At 46.1% G+C, this 18,642-nt stretch overlaps 2 protein-coding genes and 1 long non-coding RNA gene across 4 annotated transcripts; 1 reads left to right on the top strand and 2 right to left on the bottom strand.

Moving 5' to 3' along the window:
* Nucleotides 1–47: 47 nt before the first annotated feature.
* On the top strand, nucleotides 48–340 carry LOC133015408 (uncharacterized). Its single transcript, XR_009681530.1, has 2 exons — nucleotides 48–204; nucleotides 246–340. It is a non-coding gene; the product is annotated as an uncharacterized LOC133015408 (long non-coding RNA).
* A 575-nt stretch (nucleotides 341–915) lies between these two features.
* Nucleotides 916–8,039, bottom strand: fbxo34 (F-box protein 34). Of its 2 annotated transcripts, XM_061082597.1 has the most exons (3): nucleotides 7,686–8,039; nucleotides 6,034–6,190; nucleotides 916–3,763 (listed from the first exon to the last, which is right to left on the bottom strand). In XM_061082597.1, exon 3 carries the CDS (start codon nucleotides 3,754–3,756, stop codon nucleotides 1,921–1,923), a length of 1,836 nt encoding a protein of 611 aa, XP_060938580.1. In that variant the 5' UTR covers nucleotides 3,757–3,763; nucleotides 6,034–6,190; nucleotides 7,686–8,039; the 3' UTR covers nucleotides 916–1,920. The 2 variants fall into 2 exon arrangements, with proteins under 2 accessions (XP_060938580.1, XP_060938581.1); XM_061082598.1 differs by lacking the exons at nucleotides 6,034–6,190; nucleotides 7,686–8,039 and adding an exon at nucleotides 4,028–4,041.
* A 2,461-nt stretch (nucleotides 8,040–10,500) lies between these two features.
* On the bottom strand, nucleotides 10,501–15,201 carry lgals3b (lectin, galactoside binding soluble 3b). The gene is made up of 7 exons (XM_061082873.1): nucleotides 15,134–15,201; nucleotides 13,691–13,743; nucleotides 12,762–12,801; nucleotides 12,159–12,571; nucleotides 11,998–12,086; nucleotides 10,902–11,070; nucleotides 10,501–10,759 (listed from the first exon to the last, which is right to left on the bottom strand). The coding sequence occupies exons 2-7, from the start codon at nucleotides 13,694–13,696 to the stop codon at nucleotides 10,601–10,603; spliced, it is 876 nt and encodes a 291-aa protein (XP_060938856.1). The 5' UTR covers nucleotides 13,697–13,743; nucleotides 15,134–15,201; the 3' UTR covers nucleotides 10,501–10,600.
* Between the last annotated feature and the right edge of the window lie 3,441 nt (nucleotides 15,202–18,642).

Below are 18,642 nucleotides of genomic sequence, written 5' to 3'. Positions count from 1 at the left end.
CAGGGGGGGGGGGGGACGTGACATCACTACAGCTGCGTGAGGTCACAGGGCGGACGTGACATCACTACCTACAGCTGTGTGAGGTCACAGGGGGGGGGGGGACGTGACATCACTACAGCTGTGTGAGGTCACAGGGGCGGACGTGACATCACTACAGCTGCGTGAGGTCACAGGGGGGACGTGACATCACTACAGCTGTGTGAAGTCACAGGGGGGGGGAGGTGACATCACTACAGCTGCGTGAGGTCACACTGATGACAACACAGCTTTAGTGTCAAAATGAAACAAAGTGAAATAATGAAAATGAGCTGGTTATTGATTAAAATCACATGAAACATGATTGGTTATTGTGACTCATCTGACGTTACACCTTGTGGAGGAGGGTGGAACAGTTTCAGGGTCAGTATTGGCCCCGCCTCCCACGCAGAAGGTTTCCGCTGCTACTTCTAATCACCATAACACTACATTTATAAAGCACTTTTCCTAACAATGTTATTGAATAAGATAATAAACATAACGTGTCATCTTAATGAAAATGGTTAAATACTTTGAAGAGGCAGGATACATATAACACAGTGGACCCCCCCCCCCCCCCCCCCCTCAGAGGAGCTGTACAGGAAGTGACCCGTGACTGAGATGGTGACAGACCTACAGATCCTCTTTAACATCCAGCTGTTGTCTCCTGTGAGACTGGGACCGATCTGGATTCACCCCCGGGTCACATGACTCTGCAGCTGATTGGCTGTGATGGAAACATGACACGAGCCAATAACTTATTTTAAAACACTATTGTTCATAAAGGAAGAGACCAGAGGTCGGCAAGTTGTTCAATTGTGAGAAATAAACAATTTAAGAGTGAACGTTCTTTTTTTGCAGAAATATTCTGACTAAATCGATAAAATGAGAAAACAAGTCTTTATTTTAAAACCCATGAGAAAACACTTTATTAAAGATCTTCAACAGAGAACAAAGCAGGAAACCAATAAAACTTAAAAAAACAAAACATCCGTTATATTTTCTCCCGATACTTTTTTTATAATCTCTAGTCGTTTCATATTGCATCGTCTCCTACATCAAGGCCACGTGTCAGAGCTGCAGTCCTGAGGATCATCAGCTGCTGATCGACTGAACATTAACCACTCCCCCTTTAGACTCATGTAAACACAAGGTGCATATTAAGTTCCTCCACTCAGACCCCCTGAAGCTCCGCCCCCACTCACCTAACGTCCAGGCGGGTTTGAAAAGTCACCGATTGAAATCGATGTCGATCAATCTGATGATCAACAGGTGAAAAAAACACAGATATGAAGCAGATGATCCATCGGAGCTGACCTGCTTCAATCAAACCATCAGAAGGTTTCACCAACTAGTTCTATTCTGTGGTTTTCTCCAGCGTTCCTCCATCTCACATGGTCTTCATCAGACATGATGACAGGAAGCTCCTGCTGATGAAGACCATGTGAGGTGGTGGAGCTTCATCCATTGGTCAACTGATCAGTTGATGGACAGGAACCGTTTGGATAATGAACTAATGGAACTCCTGTGAGGAAGAGTCCTGGCCGGGACTCCTCTTCATCTGTGAACCACTGATTATTGTTTGTGTAGAAAACAGAGGAATCAGGAAACGTCAAATTGATGTGAGCACAGTTCTTACGTTGCGGTGGGGTTTGAGCAGCAGGGGGCGCCACACTGTTCTGTCAGAACACAAGAAGAAACTCTTCAGATCAGAATCGTTCACGATGAGCTGACTCATGATTCTGTCACATGACGAGAAGCTGAACCTTCAGAGTTCAGTTATTTCTCCACATCGTCTTCAACCTCCTGGTCACATGATCAGATCAAAGCTTAAACTGATCCAATGAAACGTCAGGGTTTGAAGGAACGTCTGATCTGCTGTTGCATCATGGGAGTTTCTCACACTCAGTTGTCCAGGAGGCTCCTCCTGTAGATCGGAACATTGATGCTATGGAACGCTGGCACCCAGCGGTTGTCATGGAGACCCACATTGCAGCCAGGCGCATCCCTGTGGGCGCCATGGCAACACATCCAGTACCCGGGGCCGTACGGCAGCGCCTGGCAGTACGGCTTGTGGTGCCAGCGGCACAGAGACACGTCCCCGCGGCCCGTCCTCCTCTTGCACTGCTTGCAGGGGTCGTCGCTGTAGCGGGGGTCCGACACCCACAGCGAGTCGGCCGGCCGCACGCCGTAGTTGTCGATGACAAACTTGAAGTAGTGGCAGGTGCACTTGAGCGCGGCGAGGCTGAGCGTGGGCAGCAGCAGGAAGACCTTCAGCAGCAGGTGGTGCGGCAGCACGGCGAGCAGCGGCGTCGGCTCCAGCAGCTGCTGCAGCCGCTGGCGCATCAACAGGAAGTCATGTGACACCGAGGGGCGGCGGCCCGGCTGCACGGCCTCGGAGCAAAGACTCGCACCTAGAACTTCCTCTTCCTGACACCCGTCAGCCTGGCTCCTCCCCCTATCATCTGATTGGCTGTCAGAGTGAGGAGAGTGACCTACGGCAGGGGGGCGGGGCTCTGTGGGGGGAGGGGTGGGATGTGAATCAACAACAGGAAGCAGAGACAAAAACAACAAGCCGGGCGGCGGCTCGGCCTCTGTGACACTGCCCCCCCCAGCCTCACATGAGGGGGCGTGGTCACTGTTCGAGCAGCTGATTGGACTCTGAGCTCCCAGCAGTGATGACACAGCAGCTGATGATGTCATTGATAGTGTCACAGATGATGCTGCTGGATGGGAAGGGGCGGAGCTCTGGTTCCCGGCGGCGAGCAGGACTCGTGCCACCGAGCGTCTCAGGCTGTTGCTCCTCGACAGGTCGCCCTCCGTCCGCCTCAGACACTCCGACTCCAGCTTGGCCACCATGTCAGTCACACTGATGCTCTCTGGCTCCTCCCCTTTGACCTCCGGGCCCGGTCTGTGGAGCGTGATGCTGGTGGAGCTCCTCTGGACCGTGACAGCAGGTTTACCGTCCGTCTGCTGCTCGCTCGTCCTCTGCTCCAGGAACGCCACCATCTCCACCACGGACACCTTCTGCTCCTCTGTCACCTCCTCACCTTCACGCCGCCCGACCTCTGACCTCTGAGGTGGAGGCGGTTCAGGAGTGTGTTGCTGAGTTTCCAGGACTCGGGTCCTCTGGCGGTGATTGCTCCCCGACCTGCGGCGTCGCTTGGCGCTGCACTTCTCCTCCCAGCTGCCCTTCGCCTTGATGGAGCGTGTTTGACCCGACATGGCGCCGTGGTTTGCACACGCCGGCAGCTTCCTGTCCCAGAAGCCGGAGCTGCTGAAGGGGGGGCTGTCCCCGCCTCCCGCCTCGGCCCCTCCTCCCTCTGATGCAAACATGGCGATCTTCTCTCGGACATGTCCGGGCTTGATGACTGTCCAGATGTCCAGCGGGACGTCCGTGTCTTCGGTGGCGTTCTGGTAAAGTCTGAGTGTGTCGTTCTCGCAGCCCAGTGGCGGGGGGGGGGGCTGCAGGGCGGCGCTGTTAGACGGCTTCAGCCGCAGCGAAGCCACACTGCTGCCGACGTTGCCGTTGGTTACGTTGATACAGCAAAGCGTGTTGGTGGAGATGACACTGAACGGAAGCCGGCTGCCAGTGATGTTGCCGTGGTAACTGCTGCAGGTCTTTAGCAGCTCCCCCTGCTGGCCGACGAACAGACCGCTCCGCTGGGAGGTCGTCTGACCACCGGACGCTTCCACGTGCAAGTCCGAGCGCAGGAGCTTTGGATGTGACTTCAGATGCATGATGGTCCTGAGAGGGAAACAGAGGAAATATGATGAATATTATCTCCTGATTACATTACATTACATTACATTAATTACATTACATTAATTACATTACATTAATTATGTCCTAAACATCAGCAACGTGTTGTTAAAAACAAACATGATGTGACGCAGCCTGGAGAAGAAACGACTTCCTGTCACAGCAGCCATTTCAACCGACTGAGCTTCTTCATCGTCACAGCTTCATGTTTGAACGGATGTTTCCTTTAATTTACTGAGAGTGACTCACTCAGCTGTGTGGTGTGACCTTTGACCTCTCAGTGTTTACATCTGTTTCTGGCTCTCATTACTTCAGGTTGTGTAATCCTCATTGTTCCCAGTCGCACATCGACGATGCTGCCGTCGCTTCACATCGTCACAAACTGCTCTTTTGTGACGATTATTTTCTTACATTCGACAGAGAGAGAAGTACATTTACATAACATAGATATTAAATTCACAACAATGCTAAATATGAAACTTTATTGATCCTGAAGGACGTTCACAGCAGCTCACGGCTCCACATTCACCAGCTGCAGTGAATCAGTCTAATCATTCTAGTTCTTTTGTTTTGGTAAAACATGTGAACACTTCTTCCACTACTTTCTTAAGAGTTAATATATTGATTAAAACAAATAAAGTCTTCTTTCTGGTTCAGCCCAATGCTGCTGCAGTGTTTTTGGGGAGTGGGTGGGGGGGTAGGAGTGGATTGTGTAACCACAATGAGTCAAGTTTGATACAAACACTCATTTTCAATGAGGTTACATCACCAGTGATGTCATCCTACAAACTAGAAACATGCACATGGATTTAGAGCGTGTATGTGACAGAAGAATTCAAGTTATGAAAATCTACATGAAATCATCTTCTTCAGCAAAACTTCACTTGCTCATTTAACTATAACAACTCTAACATGTCAACAAGCAGGTAATTAAGAAACACTTTCTCCATTTCCAATAATTAGCCCCTGGTCGTGTCAGACTCTCTCAGAAAGTAACAAGTAGCTTCATAACAATGTGTTGGAAATCATCAGGGAAGTTTCATCCTGAACCTAAAGGCTGCTGCACACGAGAGGAGTTTCAGCTCTGGAGCGAGACACCACAGACACCACAGACAGACACAAAGACACCACAGACACACAGACACCACAGACACCACAGACACCACAGACAGACACAAAGACACCACAGACACCACAGACACACAGACACCACAGACACCACAGACACCACAGACACACAGACACCACAGACACCACAGACACCACAGACACCACAGACACACAGACACCACAGACACCACAGACACACAGACACCACAGACACCACAGACACACAGACACCACAGACACCACAGACACCACAGACACCACAGACACCACAGACACCACAGACACACAGACCCACAGACACACAGACACACAGACACACAGACACCACAGACACCACAGACACACAGACACCACAGACACACAGACACCACAGACACCACAGACACCACAGACACCACAGACAGACACCACAGACACCACAGACACACAGACACCACAGACACCACAGACACCACAGACACCACAGACACACAGACACCACAGACACCACAGACACACAGACACCACAGACACCACAGACACACAGACACACAGACACACAGACACCACAGACACCACAGACACACAGACACCACAGACACACAGACACCACAGACACACAGACACCACAGACACACAGACACACAGACACACAGACACCACAGACACCACAGACACCACAGACACACAGACACCACAGACACACAGACACACAGACACACAGACACCACAGACACACAGACACACAGACACACAGACACAACAGACAGACACACAGACACCACAGACACCACAGACACCACAGACACACAGACACACAGACACACAGACACACAGACACCACAGACACCACAGACACACAGACACACAGACACCACAGACACCACAGACACACAAACACACAGACACCACAGACACAAATAGGATTGTTACGGTCTTCAGAACCAAAGACGAGATGATTTGGACAGAAGTTCAGAGACTGGTTCTGTCTAATTAGCACTTTCTGAAAAAACACTACATTACCCATGAGCCTCCTCCTGTGATGGAGCCCAGAGTGGTGCTGAGGTCTGGCTGTTAGTTGGTGAAATGCACCTTGGGAGTCGTAGTTTGCAAAACAACCAAATCAAAAGAGACAAGAAATGTGATGTTTGTGTGAGAGCAGTTACCTCCAGGCTGCGTGCTGATTGGTTGGTAGTAGTAGTGGGGGGGGGGCGGTTCCTGGTGCTGCAGCTTATCTCTCTCACATTCACAGTGAGGGCCCTCCCCCCCGACAAGAAACAAAACCAGACGCCTGAGACTCCTCAAAGTCAGGACACCAACAACCTGCAGGAAAACGCACACACAGACACACTCAATTAACAACAATAAACGAACAAACATCAGTGAAGACAAGGATTTTACGTGTGGAGTTTGTTTGTGTGTTACAGTGTGTGTGTGTGTGTGTGTGTGTGTGTGTGTGTACGTGCCATACACATAGAAAACAGAGATGTCGACTGATCCTCTTTAAATATGAACTTGAAGAACAATAACAACAACTGCTGCAGATTCAGTTCCTGTTTGTGAAATAAAACTGTCTGAAGCTTGTTTCAGCCTGTTCAGCCAGACAACCGCACCCTGCACCCAACCACAAGGCATGCTGGGAACACACACACAACACACACACACACACAACACACACACGCACACACACACAACACACACACGCGCACACAACACACACACACACAACACACACACACAAGCGCACACACAACACACACACACACACACACACGCACAAGCGCACACACAACACACACACACACGCACAAGCGCACACACAACACACACGCACACACACACAACACACACACACACGCACGTTGGTCAGGGTTGATGTTTGGTCAAAAACAAACATTTTGTCACTGAAAAGAGTGAAAACACATTTGATTAAACTGTAGAGGTCAAAGGTCAGAGGTCATGGGCTGAGAAGGTCATCACTTGGGCCCAGGACACAGACCTCAGGACAGATGTTAATACGAGGTCTGAAGGGGATTGTCTGGACACAGCGAATGACCTGTGACCTCATCTGGACATAGAACCAGAGGTCACATGACACAGTCCTAGACCCTATGTTCTGTCATCACTGCTGAAGCCTCAGGGTTTAAAGCTCAGCTACACAGCTAGCATTAGCATTAGCATAGCATCAGTAACAGACTGAATGTCCTGCTCTCCAACATCTGTCTCCAGAGGTGACTGTAAACTGCAGCTAGCATGCTAACCAGCTAGCTGGTGTTGATGTGGTTGGCCGTGACGTGCCATGCTTCATACATCCAACATGTCTGTACCTGAACTTTATTAATGTGTATATATATCATATCTATAACTTAGAACACACAGCCACATATTCAGCTGCGTGTTGTATTACAGTCCATCACCATTTACTAATGATTAATACAGCTGAACTAACCCACAGCAGCAGGTGCTTCAGGTAACTGACCCGTGTTAACTGACCCGTGTTAACTGACCCGTGTTAACTGACCGGTGTTAACTGACCCGTGTTAACCAGCTGAACTAACCCACAGCAGTCTGTTTGTCCCGACCCGGGGACAGGGACCCGGGGACATGTTAGCAGGGGACAGTAGACAAAGCTCCTGACCCGGTACCGCCGCCACACCCAGTCTGGAACCGGAACTGACCAAAGACACAGGTACACAAACTTTACTAGCCCCGGTGCTAGCTAGCTTGCTACTAGCCGCGGCCGTTTGAAGCCATGGTACACCTGGCTAACTGACTAGCCTCGGAAGCTAACGGCCAAATGAAACGACATGTCACCCACCTGACGTCATGTAGAGCCAGCAGCGTCCTCTGGGTTCAGTGGACACCGGCAGCCGAGGGACATGGGCCGGGGACACGGGCCGAGGGACACAGCCTCCTGACGGGGAGACGCTGCGGCTGTGTCCGGAAGTCCTCCGGTCCTCCGGGTGACGTCACTGAGCCTCCTCCGGGTCCTCCGGTGAACACAGAGCTTTTACCGGAGCTCCGCCATCACCGGAGCTGTCGGTTCTTCTCCCGGGGATCAGTCACCGGAACTACACACGACTTACCGAACACTGTGACGTACAGCTGCTGCGTCATGACGTAACGAAGACTTCTTTACGTCAAGACGTCTTCTTCTTCTTCTTCTTCTTCTTCTTCTTCTTCTTCTTCTTCTTCTTCTTCTTCTTCTTCTTCTTCTTCTTCTTCTTCTTCTTCTTCTTCTTCTTCTTCTTCTTCTTCTTCTTCTTCTTCTCACTTCTTCTTCTTCCTCTTCCTCTCCTCGCAAACTGAAGGTGCACACCGCCACCTACTGTAAAGTTTGTGTAACAGCGTATTATTTAATTAAATGATCCTGTCCTAATGTCTCTTATTCCTTCTGTCCTAATGTCTCTTATTCCTTCTGTCCTAATGTGTCTTATTCCTTCTGTCCTAATGTCTCTTATTCCTTCTGTCCTAATGTCTCTTATTCCTTCTATACTGATGTCTCTTATTGCTTCTGTCCTAATGTCTCTTATTCCTTCTGTCCTAATGTCTCTTATTCCTTCTGTCCTGATGTCTCTTATTCCTTCTGTCCTAATGTCTCTTATTCCTTCTGTCCTGATGTCTCTTATTCCTTCTGTCCTAATGTCTCCTATTCCTTCTGTCCTGATGTCTCTTATTCCTTCTGTCCTAATGTCTCTTATTCCTTCTGTCCTGATGTCTCTTATTCCTTCTGTCCTAATGTCTCCTATTCCTTTTGTCCTGATGTCTCTTATTCCTTCTCTCCTAATGTCTCCTATTCCTTCTGTCCTGATGTCTCTTATTCCTTCTGTCCTAATGTCTCTTATTCCTTCTGTCCTAATGTCTCTTATTCCTTCTGTCCTAATGTCTCTTATTCCTTCTGTCCTGATGTCTCTTATTCCTTCTGTCTAAATGTCTCCTATTCCTTCTGTCCTGATGTCTCTTATTCCTTCTGTCCAAATGTCTCTTATTCCTTCTGTCCTAATGTCTCTTATTCCTTCTGTCCTAATGTCTCCTATTCCTTCTGTCCTGATGTCTCTTATTCCTTCTGTCCTGATGTCTCTTATTGCTTCTGTCCTAATGTCTCTTATTCCTTCTGTCCTGATGTCTCTTATTCCTTCTGTCATAATGTCTCTTATTCCTTCTGTCCTAATGTCTCTTATTCCTTCTGTCCTGATGTCTCTTATTCCTTCTGTCATAATGTCTCTTATTCCTTCTGTCATAATGTCTCTTATTCCTTCTGTCCTGATGTCTCTTATTCCTTCTAGCCTGATGTCTCTTATTGCTTCTGTCCTAATGTCTCCTATTCCTTCTGTCCTGATGTCTCTTATTCCTTCTGTCCTAATGTCTCTTATTCCTTCTGTCCTAATGTCTCTTATTTCTTCTGTCCTGATGTCTCTTATTCCTTCTGTCCTAATGTCTCTTATTCCTTCTGTCTAAATGTCTCTCATTCCTTCTGTCCTAATGTCTCTTATTCCTTCTGTCCTAATGTCTCTTATTCCTTCTGTCCGGATGTCTCTTATTCCTTCTGTCCTAATGTCTCTTATTCCTTCTGTCCTAATGTCTCTTATTCCTTCTGTCCTGATGTCTCTTATTCCTTCTGTCTAAATGTCTCTTATTCCTTCTGTCCTAATGTCTCTTATTCCTTCTGTCCTAATGTCTCTTATTTCTTCTGTCCTGATGTCTCTTATTGCTTCTGTCCTAATGTCTCCTATTCCTTCTGTCCTGATGTCTCTTATTCCTTCTGTCCTGATGTCTCTTATTCCTTCTGTCCTAATGTCTCTTATTCCTTCTGTCCTGATGTCTCCTATTCCTTCTGTCCGGATGTCTCTTATTCCTTCTGTCTAAATGTCTCTTATTCCTTCTGTCCTAATGTCTCTTATTCCTTCTGTCCTGATGTCTCCTATTCCTTCTGTCCAGATGTCTCTTATTCCTTCTGTCCTGATGTCTCTTATTCCTTCTGTCCTGATGTCTCTTATTCCTTCTGTCCTAATGTCTCTTATTCCTTCTGTCCTGATGTCTCCTATTCCTTCTGTCCAGATGTCTCTTATTCCTTCTGTCCTAATGTCTCTTATTCCTTCTGTCCTGATGTCTCCTATTCCTTCTGTCCGGATGTCTCTTATTCCTTCTGTCTAAATGTCTCTTATTCCTTCTGTCCTAATGTCTCTTATTCCTTCTGTCCTGATGTCTCCTATTCCTTCTGTCCAGATGTCTCTTATTCCTTCTGTCCTGATGTCTCTTATTCCTTCTGTCCTGATGTCTCTTATTCCTTCTGTCCTAATGTCTCTTATTCCTTCTGTCCTGATGTCTCCTATTCCTTCTGTCCAGATGTCTCTTATTCCTTCTGTCCTGATGTCTCTTATTCCTTCTGTCCTGATGTCCTGACTTTCACAATAAAACAATAAATAATCAAACCTGAGTTAATGCGAGATAAAATAATTAATGGAGTTAACTCTAACTCGAGTTAACTCCATTGAAAGGAGTTAACTTGCCCAGCCCTAGTTGAAACCCTTTAAGCTCACCCAGTACATAACTGGTAAATGATCTGTGTTTATGAGTCAGAGATCAGGTGTCGTCTTGTGATACAGATTCAAACTCACACAAACAGCAGCAAGTTGAAGATGAACCATTTATTTGTGTGAATCATACGAGTTCCAACTGAAGAAAACAGCCCTTGGATCTGTGGTGGATCTCCAGTGGATCTGGTGATCTGCCTCAGGACACAGTCTCCATGTGGAACTTGGACATGGTGAGGTCACCGTTGATGCTGATCTTGTTGATGGATCTGATGTCCCGGACCCGGTGTTTGAACTCCAGCAGGTGAGAGTTGTTCACGGCCACTTTAAACTCTGAGTTGGTGCACATGATCTTAATCTGCAGCAAGAGAAGCACAAACTGTTACTGAGCTGAGCCGCCACCAGAGGGAGCCACCGAGCCCAGCATCACTGTCACAACAAAAACTTAACATCAACAATAACGATTGCATCTGAGTATTTCTCATAAACCAGTTGCTGACCTCGAACGCCTGTCCCTCCACGAAGGGGAAGTGCTTCAGCTCTCTCTCCTCTTTGCCCCACTTCGTTCCGATGCAGCTGTTTCTGACGACCACCTTCTTCCCCTCATCATTGAAGCGAGGGTTGAAGTGAAAAGCCAAATCCCTGGAGGTCCTCAGATCCAGGCTGAACCTGGAGAGCACACAGCAGGAGGTCACTGGAGGACGGTGTCACAACACATATTCATGTTCTGGAACTACAGTTCCCACAATGCTCTAGGATTAGTGAACATCAGGTGAATCAGCTGAGCCACAACCTAAGATCTGTTCTATCCTCAATCTGTTCACCTTCAAAATAAAAGCAGCTGAACAATCCATCATCCATCCATCATCCATCATCCATCAATCATCCATCCATCACCCATCATCCATCATCCATCATCCATCATCCATCATCCATCATCCATCATCCATCATCCATCATCCATCACCCATCATCCATCCATCAACCATCATCCATCATCCATCATCCATCCATCATCCATCACCCATCATCCATCCATCATCCATCATCCATCATCCATCGTCCATCGTCCATCATCCATCACCCATCACCCATCACCCATCATCCATCATCCATCCATCATCCACCATCCATCATCCATCATCCATCCATCATCCATCATCCATCATCCATCCATCATCCATCCATCACCCATCATCCATCACCCATCATCCATCATCCATCACCCATCATCCATCATCCATCATCCATCATCCATCGTCCATCATCCATCATCCATCATCCATCATCCATCATCCATCATCCATCCATCATCCATCATCCATCACCCATCACCCATCATCCATCATCCACCATCCATCATCCATCATCCATCATCCATCATCCATCATCCATCCATCACCCATCATCCATCACCCATCATCCATCACCCATCATCCATCATCCATCCATCATCCATCCATCATCCATCCATCATCCATCCATCATCCATCCATCATCCATCCATCATCCATCATCCATCATCCATCATCCATCATCCATCATCCATCATCCATCATCCATCATCCATCATCCATCATCATCCATCCAACTAACCTGGTAGGGTTGCGTTTGACGGTTCCAGCGATGGTGATCAGCAGTTTGTCATAAACTCCATTTGGAAAATTCTGATTGTACGGAACCGACTGTCAACAAGAAAACAAGTATTTAGGAAATCTGTCTGCTACTTTGTCTGTAACTGTGTCTGTGGGTCTCACCAGATTCTGCTGAGGAGCAGTTGGGAAGGTGGGTCCAGGTCCCTGTGCAGGACTGGGCCATCCTCCAGGTACAGGTCCAGGTCCAGGTGCAGGACTGGGCCATCCACCAGGTACAGGTCCAGGTGCAGGTCCAGCACTGGGCCATCCTCCAGGTCCAGGTCCAGGTCCAGGTGCAGCACTGGGCCATCCTCCAGGTGCCGGTCCAGGTCCAGGTGCAGCACTGGGCCATCCTCCAGGTGCCGGTCCAGGTCCAGGTGCAGCACTGGGCCATCCTCCAGGTGCCGGTCCAGATCCAGGTGCAGGACTGGGCCATCCTCCAGGTGCAGTGGGTTGCACGGGAGGGTTACCTCCGGGCCACACGCCTCCTCCACCTCCTGCAGGTGCACCTCCGGGCCAGGTGGGGTTGGGCTGACCTGAGGGTTTTTATCCATCTTTAACCTTTTCATTGTTATTCTTCGATCTCAACATTTATCCTCATTTCATTCACAATCAGAAAACACTCATTTTCAGAGGAAACAAACCACAATAATTAGAGTGAAAAAAAAGTAAAAGTAAAGTCTTCATATTAAGAGGATGCAGTTTAAGATCTGACGCTGGATGTACCTGGCCAGCTGGGCCCCCCCCCTCCGAGAGCGTCGCTGAGCTGTAGAAACAGGAAGTGACACGTGAGTGAAAAAACTGCGTCAAACACTTTGTTCTTTTGTGTAAATTGGTCTCAGACTTCTGGACAAACAAGTCATCAACACATCTAAATGTGTTTCTCCTATTTTCCACACCGGCGGACGACACACTCTCAGACCTGTTTGTGTTTATTTGTCTTGTTTGTAACCGTGGTGATCAAACTTCACACAGATTCATCTTTGTCCCGATAAACAGTCGCACTCGTCAAGTCAATGAATGTGTGTGAGACACAGAGTGTCCTGCTGTCCCTGAAGGGAACATATCTCACAGCAGGTTTCAGGGTGTGTCAGAGGCAGACCTCTTTCAGGAATGTTCTGAAAGAGGGGAGTGGCTTTAGAGATGAACTCCTCCCTGTTTACACACACACACTATTGTACTTCTATCTTAGTGAGAACACTCATTGTCATAAAGCATTCCCTAGCCCCTTACCCTAACCATCACAACCAAATTCCTAACCCCAACTTAACCCTAAACCTAAACCTGATTCTAACCCTAAAACTAAGTCTTAACCCCCAAACAGTCCGTTGAACGATGGGTCACAAAGTGAGGACCGGCCAAAATGTCCTCACAAAGATGGCTGAACAAGAGCACACACGTTATCTAACTAGGTGTAACCCTGGTCTAGCCCTGGTCTAGCCCTGGTCTTATCCTGGTCTAGCTCTGGTCTAGCCCTGGTCTTATCCTGGTCTAGCTCTGGTCTAACCCGGGTCTTATCCTGGTCTAGCCCTGGTCTAGCCCTGGATCATTTCCTGGGGGTTCGGTTCAAATATTTGAGTTTAAACATGGATCAGCATCAGACAGTGAAACACCAGAGTTCAGTCAAATACACAAGAATCCAAAGATTTACTCACATCCATCGTGTTTGTCTGTGAGTTTCAACAGCAGCTGAGGGGGTGAACGAGTCCTGACATGAGAAGCACACACACACACACACACACACACACACACACACACACACACACACACACACACACACAAACACACACACACACAAACACACGCATTGTTAAAACATCCCTGTCTTTATCTGCCGTAAAGTTACTTTTTACTTCCTCTGCATTGACAACACATGTTCCTGTTAGTATGTACTCAAAGTTTACTTCTATACAATACAGAGTAAACATACTTAGTTACTTTCCACCACTGCATTCACTGTTGCAGTTACTGGGGATCATGTGACTGAAGGTCAGATTCAATCATTCATATTTAAACTAGAGCTGAAAGTAAAACGAATCAGCTTGGGGCGTGGTTCACTTCTAATAACAAACTGGTTTGTCTGGTTCTGCAGCTGGAGGTGTAGAAAACAAACACACGTTCAGAGGAATCCTGGGACTGGGTTGCTTACTGCTCATGTACATTACTGATGTATGGAAAGTTACAGGTACTGATACATGTAAAGTAACAAGAATATTACTGATGTATGTAAAGTTACAAGTACTTTACTGATACATGTTAAGTTACACGTACACTATTGTTACATGTAAAGTTACAGGTACTGATACATGTAAAGTAATAGGTACTGATACATCTAAAGTTATAGGAACAGTACTGATACATGTAAAGTTACAGGTATTGATACATGTAAAGTTATAGGAGCATTACTGATACATGTAAAGTTACAGGTACTGATACATGTAAAGTTACAAGAACATTACTGATGTATGTAAAGTTACACTTACACTAGTGTTACATGTAAAGTTATAGGAGCATTACTGATACATGTAAAGTTACAGGTACTGATACATGTAAAGTTACAGGTACTGATACATGTAAAGTTCTAGGAACAGTACTGATACATGTAAAGTTACAGGTACTGATACATGTAAAGTTCTAGGTACTGATACATTTAAAGTTATAGGAACAGTACTGATACATGTAAAGTTACAGGTACTGATACATGTAAAGTTCTAGGTACTGATACATTTAAAGTTATAGGAACAGTACTGATATATGTACAGTTCTAGGTACTGATACATGTAAAGTTACCGGTACTGATACATGTTAAGTTCTAGGTACTGATACATGTAAAGTTCTAGGTACTGATACATGTAAAGTTACAGGTACTGATACATGTAAAGTTACAGCTACTGATACATGTAAAGTTACCGGTACTGATACATGTAAAGTTACCGGTACTGATACATGTTAAGTTCTAGGTACTGATACATGTAAAGTTACAGGTACTGATACATGTAAAGTTCTAGGTACTGATACATGTAAAGTTACCGGTACTGATACATGTAAACACTCAGAGACTCCAACAGTTAAAGTGTGACACAGAGACGAGGACGTACCTGTTTTCACCTGAGAGACGATCACACACACTGGGAGAAATACAAGCCTTTAAATCCCATGACAGACCACACCCACACACACAGACACACATACCCACACCCAAAGACCACAAACACACACACACACGGAGTCATGTTTCCTCTTTGTGTCAGTTGACAAAGAATCACATACTTATTCGTATTCTTTATTAATAAATGGATTTAAAACATGAACACTTTTATTTTCATGTTTTCTTTTAATCACTGGATACGGGAACTCCAGTTTCTATGGCAACGCACAATAACAAACCACCCACAATAATCCGTCAAAGTCTGAGAGACAAAAAAAGGTTTATTTAAAAGTTTCCATGACATATAAGACACACACACACACACACACACACACACACACACACACACACACACACACACACACACACACACACACACACACACACACACACCCTTGACTGGAAATTCCTTCGCTGCAGTGTCAACAGCAGTGATTCATAGTGTGATTCATCATGTGTGTGTGTTAGATTCACTTCAGTTTATTTTATTTGTCTAGAACCAAATCATAAAACACATTATTACAGAGTCACAGCTCGACTGATCCATCGACTCCTCTGAGGAGCAATGACTTCATGAACTTCTTCACAAACTACATGAGAACCATCAGGAACCGATCCCCCCCCCCCCCCCCCCCATGAGCAGCTCAGATCCATGTTCCAGTCCAGGAACCACAGAACCACCTGTAGAACCAGATCTATATCTGGACCTCTTCTCTTCCGTTGATCTTCTGACCTGACGTCACTCGTGGTACACAGTCTGATCTGAGGTCAGAGTCCCCCCCCCCCCCCCCCCCCCAGGCTCAGGATGGGCCCGACGGGAGGCGGCCCTTCCGACTGGAAGAAGTGGAAGTGGAAGTGGGAGGAGGGGAAGTTCTGTTTGTTGCTTTGTTTAGCTTTTTTCATCTCTTATGACAAAGCTATAACTTGTAACTATGTATCAGTGTGGAAGTGTTTAAGTGCCGGTTCGAGTTCTACACCTTTGTGTGTCTGTGGCCGACAACAGTCAACAACGAATCATTCTCTTATTAAGAATACACTTTCCTCTTGAGTGAACTGTCTCTAGCTGACTAGCTTAGGCTACGCTACTGTATATTAATGTTGCTCATAACAGTGGTGCTTGGAGAACCTAATATTTTCTGAGGTGGAACATGGTGTAAAACGTTTGAGAACCACAGCTCGTCTGATGGACTCGGTGCCGACTGGACCGTCGGAGGAACCACACAGCTGCTTAGCAGCAACTTTTTCGAGGATTTTGGAAGTGAAGGGTTTGATTTGTGTCTTTAATTAGCTGAAACATCTGGAGTGGTCTTTTTAAGCAGAGGTCTCAGCAGGTGGTTTCTGAATGAGTGTGTGTTCTGGTGGTTTTCTGCCCCCTGCTGGAAAAACATGATCACTGCAGCTTTACTTCATTCTGCAGACTTTGGAGAAGTGTCCCTGTCGTCCAATCGGAGGGAAGGTTTCGTGAAGAAGAGGGAATCACCAATCACAGCTGACTGACACCAGGGGCTGTAGTGAAGTCAGGTTTAAAGGTCAGAGGTCAATTGGTCTCTGAGGATCAGAAACTGAATCAGCAGTTCAACACGACCTCCTTCAAACAAGCCCTGAACCATTTGAGTCCAAACCACACTGAGGCCAAACTTCTGCTCTTCAGGGCAGAAGAGTGCAGAGTTCTAGCTCAGAGTAACAGAGATAAGAGTTGTGTTACATCAGAGTTGTGTTACATCAGAGTTGGTTACACTAATTGGGATCTCATGTCCTAACTGAAAGGATTTCAGTTCCCTCTGAGTCTGAGGGAGGAACGCAACATAGATCCGATCCGGGATCAGGAAACTCCAGTTTAACTTATTAGGATTTACTGATTTAGTGAACTTGAGTCGATTAATCAAATTTTCTTTTTATATTTACAAATGAGTTATGTTATGTTTAATGGGGGTAAACAAGGTACAACGTCTTATTATTTCATTTCTCGTAAATCTCCAGCACAAACGTTAGGTCCAGACTGTTTCAGATCCACTGTGAGATCACGTCCACTTTCCATCTCCCTGTCTTTCTTTCTGAGACTTAAGCAGAGACATTTTATGTGTCTGTGTGTATATATGTGCGACTGTGTGTGTGTGTGTGCGACTGAACAGACTTGTCCTCTGAGTGTTGACTACATGAAAACAACTCCCAGGAGAGTGGACCAATATACAGAGTGCTCATGAACCCACCGTCAGTCAGAGGACACACATTCATCTGGACGTAGATCGTCATAGCAACAGTGGTGAAGGTAACAAGAGACATCAGACTCAATATAAAACACATGTTCCATATGTGATATACAAATATGTACGAAGCAAATATATCAACTTTCATTAAAAAAAGAGACTCCAGGTTGTCTAACAAAAACAGAAGCTTTTACACAAACCTGTCGTGCTGTGTGAGCAAAGAGCTAATTCTGTGTGATTATAAATAATAATGGTTTATATTCCTATCGAGGCCTTTCACAGGACCCAAGGACTTACTTATGATTTTGAGGACAAAACAGTAGAGAAAAGAAAAAAGTAATAATATAAGTACAGAACAGGATCAAATTTAGCAGCAGGGTGGAGCATTAACAGAGGGGGGGGGGGAGCTGGAGTTAAATTCAGAACTTGAGACAAGATGAGAAGATGAGAGAAGATAAAATGAGGTCACTTAATTGACATGAGGTGAAACAAGGTGTTGAGATGAAAGGAGACAAAACGAGATCCGACAAAAAATAAAAGAGAAGAAACAAGAACCAAAGTGAGATCAGATAAAACAAGACTAGACGAGATATGAAGAAACAGTAAAAATAGAAAAGATCAAGAATAAACCTCGCTGATGACAAGTGAGACTTTTATCAGAAGAGCTTCACCTTCAAGGATCAGAGGTTAAAGTCCAGGACACAGACACAACTTCACTGATCACACAAAATCAAAAAAGGACACAATAAGAGAATGTAATCAAAACTACTTTATTAAAATAAAGAGCATTTTATTAGTGACTATGCAAGTGTGGAGTATAAATAATACAAATGTACCTTTAGAGACATAAACAAATGGAAATAGCAGCAAAGATGAGAAGAAGGCCCCATGTAGACACGCCCCCTGCTGGTCACCACTCACGTTTAAAAACAATGGCATCAGGAAGTTTTTAGTAACGTGTCACATGTTACGTTGGTTGAAGGATACATTTCTTTTAAAAGCAGGATGTGAGGAATCTGATCCGTGTGGATCAGATCATAAACCTGATGACGGGAACGAGTCTGAAACACTCGATTCACTGATGAATTCATTTCTCCAGATGAAACCTCTGGAGTCTCGTGTGATGATGAACACGTTGGAGTCGTGTGAGCTTCAGGAAACTGTCACAGGTGTTCGTCCACTCGTCAAACAGCAGAAACCAAGATTCAACAGGAACTAATATTCTCGTGTGAAAGTTTCAGAGTCTGTTTGT

Source organism: Limanda limanda, chromosome 12, assembly GCF_963576545.1.
Source record: "Limanda limanda chromosome 12, fLimLim1.1, whole genome shotgun sequence".
NCBI lineage: Eukaryota > Metazoa > Chordata > Actinopteri > Pleuronectiformes > Pleuronectidae > Limanda > Limanda limanda.
This window is presented reverse-complemented; position numbering and strand designations above follow the sequence as displayed.

Bases quoted from the DNA above. Each gene is read 5' to 3' on its own strand.
- fbxo34 (XM_061082597.1), bottom strand. From the start codon at position 3,756: ATGCATCTGAAGTCACATCCAAAGCTCCTGCGCTCGGACTTGCACGTG.
- lgals3b (XM_061082873.1), bottom strand. The intron at 12,087-12,158 runs GTGAGACCCACA...TCTTGTTGACAG, and splicing joins CTGCTCCTCAGCAGAATCTG to TCGGTTCCGTACAATCAGAA. The intron at 11,071-11,997 runs GTTAGTTGGATG...TGTGCTCTCCAG, and splicing joins GTCAAACGCAACCCTACCAG to GTTCAGCCTGGATCTGAGGA.